A 2,824-nucleotide genomic window follows, 5' to 3' on the forward strand; every position below is an offset into this window, starting at 1 on the left:
GGGGGAGAGGCTGGGGGAACTCCAGAGGAAGTGACGGGAAAGGAGAAAATGCTCCCAGGGAACTTTGCCCCTCCTCCCTGCCCCCCAACCCTGGGCGACTTCACATCTTCCTGGCAGGGGCCCAGCCTTTCCCCTTCAACACGGGTGGCACTGCCCCACCCAGGGAAGGGGTGCAAGGTCCTTGGGAGTGCTTAGCAACTGTCAAAGACCTAGGAGGAGGAAGGGGGCCCAGAAAGGGAGCTTCGGCTCTGAGGAAGGAGCATATGAGCTAGACTTGCCTCACACCCCTCCTAGGCCCAGGTATCCCACCTTCCAGATTAGAAGCTGCCACTGCTGCCCCCTATCGGTCACTCCAGGAAGAGGCTTGGTTCAGGATGTCAGGCACTGTGCTGGGCATTAAATGGGACCTCCGAGATGTGAGCCAGGGGAGGGGTGCTCACAGAGTGTAGTGTCTGTAACACCCAGCAGAGCATGTTATGCTAAGTCACTTCAGTCGTTTCCTACTCTGTGCGACCCCATAGACAGCAGCCCACCCGGCTCCCCCGTCCATGGGATTCTCCAGGCAAGAACACTGGAGTGGGCTGCCATTTCCTTCTCCAATGCATGGTGAAAGTGAAAGTGAAGTCGCTCAGTCGTGTCCTACTCTTAGCGACCCCATGGTGGTTCTCACTAGTGGTAGTTTTTTGACAATGTCTAGAGATTTTGATTGTCCTGTCTAGGGGGACTGCTGTTAACATCTAGTGGGCAGAGGGCAAGGATGCTGCTGAATACCCTACGATGCAGGGACTTCCCTGGTGGTCCAATGGTTGAGGTTCTGTGCTTCCACCACAGAGGGTCGCCAGGTTCGATCCCTGGTCGGGGAACAAAGATCCTACATGCCAAGTAGTGTGGACAAAAATTAAAAAAAAAAAAAAATCCTGCCAAAGAGTATCACCCCAGGACAAAGCATTATTAGCCAAAGTGTCTAAGTGGCGCTGAGCAGAAGCCTTGTAACAGAGGCAGAAGTGAAGTGCACCTGGAGGGTCGAAGGGTGCGGAGGTGAGCTCCTGGGAAGGAGGGGGTGTGACCCCTCAGGCTGACCCCTCAGACTGATGGGGCCCGAAGGGGAAGGAGAGGATTTGAGGGCTTCTAGGGACCAAGACCTGAGCAGGTTACATTAGGGGCTAACTCTGTCACAGGCTGGAGAGCAGGTGGAGGGGAAAGGGCCGGGTCTGGGACCCATGGCTGCGCCCCGCCTCCCCAGGGTACATCCAGGCCTGCCGGGCGCTCATGATCACCGCCATCCTCCTGGGCTTCCTGGGCCTCTTCCTAGGCATGGTGGGGCTGCGCTGCACGAACATTGGGGGCCTGGAGCTCTCCAGAAAAACCAAGCTGGCGGCCACCGCAGGAGCCCTACACATCCTGGCTGGTAATCAGGGGAAGTCATGGGTGGACCCTGCGCTGCAGTGGGAGGGGGTGGTACTGCAGTGGGGGTGGGGTGGGCAACCCAGACCCAGGGTTGCCTCACCTTCCCCTTTGCACTGACACCTGACCCCTCTCCCTGCTCACCCACCCTCACCCATACTCACCAAATCCCTTGGTTACAAATCAGTCCATCAGCAATGTTTCTTGAGCCTGCACTAGGAGCCAGGCATGAGCGAGGTGTGGGAGGGAATCCAAAGCTGAGAGTTTCTGCCCTCCAGAGCTTACAGTCTGGCTGGGAAGATCAGAGCTAGGACGTGCACGCACGCACACACACACACTGTGCACAATAACAGTACCACAAGACTTGCCATCCCTTATCAATTTGCAAAACATATCTGTGCACATCCCCTCACAACACGCCTCTGAGATAGGGCAGGTCTTGTCCTGTTCTCCAGATGTGGACATAGGCTCAGAGAAGCCAGGTGGCTTACTGGAAGACACAGCCCCGGGGGGCGGCCAGGCTGGACCAGTAGTCCAGGGGCCTGGCTGGCCTTCATGCACTGAGCCGTAAGACCCAGGAAAGGGGTGTCAGCACAGGCAGGGCTGATCAGGGAAGACTGCTTGGGCTTTTGAAGATGGGTAGGAGCTGGAGCAGATTCCTAGTGCAGAAACTGTGGTCCAGGCACTAGAGGTAGGAGGGACAGGGCAGGTGTGGGATAAACAGGGAAGAGGGGCTGAGGAGTAGAGTGGGATAGTAGACAAGAAAGATGGGCTGCAGTGTGTCCTGGGTGCTGGATGGAGCAGGCTGCCTTTTGACGTAGGAAACAGAAGTGAGGAGCTGGCGAGAGGAAATGAAAGGGATCCGATGAAGCTTGCTCTTGGACTTGATGCCCATGTCCCTTCTCTGGGCCACACCTTCCTCCGCCAGGCCTAGCTGGGTTCTCCGGTTCCTCCCCCAGGTATCTGCGGGATGGTGGCCGTCTCCTGGTACGCCTTCAACATCACCAGGGACTTCTTCGACCCCTTGTACGCCGGAACCAAGTGAGTGTGGGGGACAGCGGGTGGGTGTGGGGGACAGCGGGTGGGTCTCAGTGCGACTCCTGAGCTAGCGCCGCCTGCTCACCATCCTCGTCCCCAGGTACGAGCTGGGCCCTGCCCTCTACTTGGGCTGGAGCGCCTGCCTGCTTGCCATCCTGGGCGGCATCTGCCTCTTCTCCAACTGCTGCTGCTCTCGGGACCGGGACCCCGCCACCGTGTAAGGGAGGGCGCGCCGCGGGGGCGGAGTGCGGGGCGAGGGCCGCACCTCCCTCTGACCAGGTTCTCTCCTCTGCCAGCGTCCAGCTTCCCTACAAGGCCCCCGTGATACCGGCCGCCAGCCTCGCTGCCCGCCTGCCCGCCGCAGCGTCGGATGAAGAGGGCG

The 2,824-nt window shown here is 59.0% G+C and overlaps 1 protein-coding gene across 1 annotated transcript in view; it reads left to right on the top strand.

Annotated features, from left to right (window-relative positions):
• The window catches only part of CLDN15 (claudin 15), a 5,664-nt gene that overhangs the window by 2,430 nt on the left and 410 nt on the right, over nucleotides 1-2,824 (top strand). The window contains exons 2-5 of the mRNA XM_010854365.1: nucleotides 1,244-1,408; nucleotides 2,364-2,445; nucleotides 2,543-2,659; nucleotides 2,739-2,821. Coding sequence (XP_010852667.1) covers nucleotides 1,244-1,408; nucleotides 2,364-2,445; nucleotides 2,543-2,659; nucleotides 2,739-2,821 — 447 coding nt within the window. The remainder of the gene's footprint in view (nucleotides 1-1,243; nucleotides 1,409-2,363; nucleotides 2,446-2,542; nucleotides 2,660-2,738; nucleotides 2,822-2,824) is intronic.

Source organism: Bison bison, unplaced genomic scaffold, assembly GCF_000754665.1.
Source record: "Bison bison bison isolate TAMUID 2011002044 unplaced genomic scaffold, Bison_UMD1.0 scf7180017864340, whole genome shotgun sequence".
Classification (NCBI taxonomy): domain Eukaryota; kingdom Metazoa; phylum Chordata; class Mammalia; order Artiodactyla; family Bovidae; genus Bison; species Bison bison.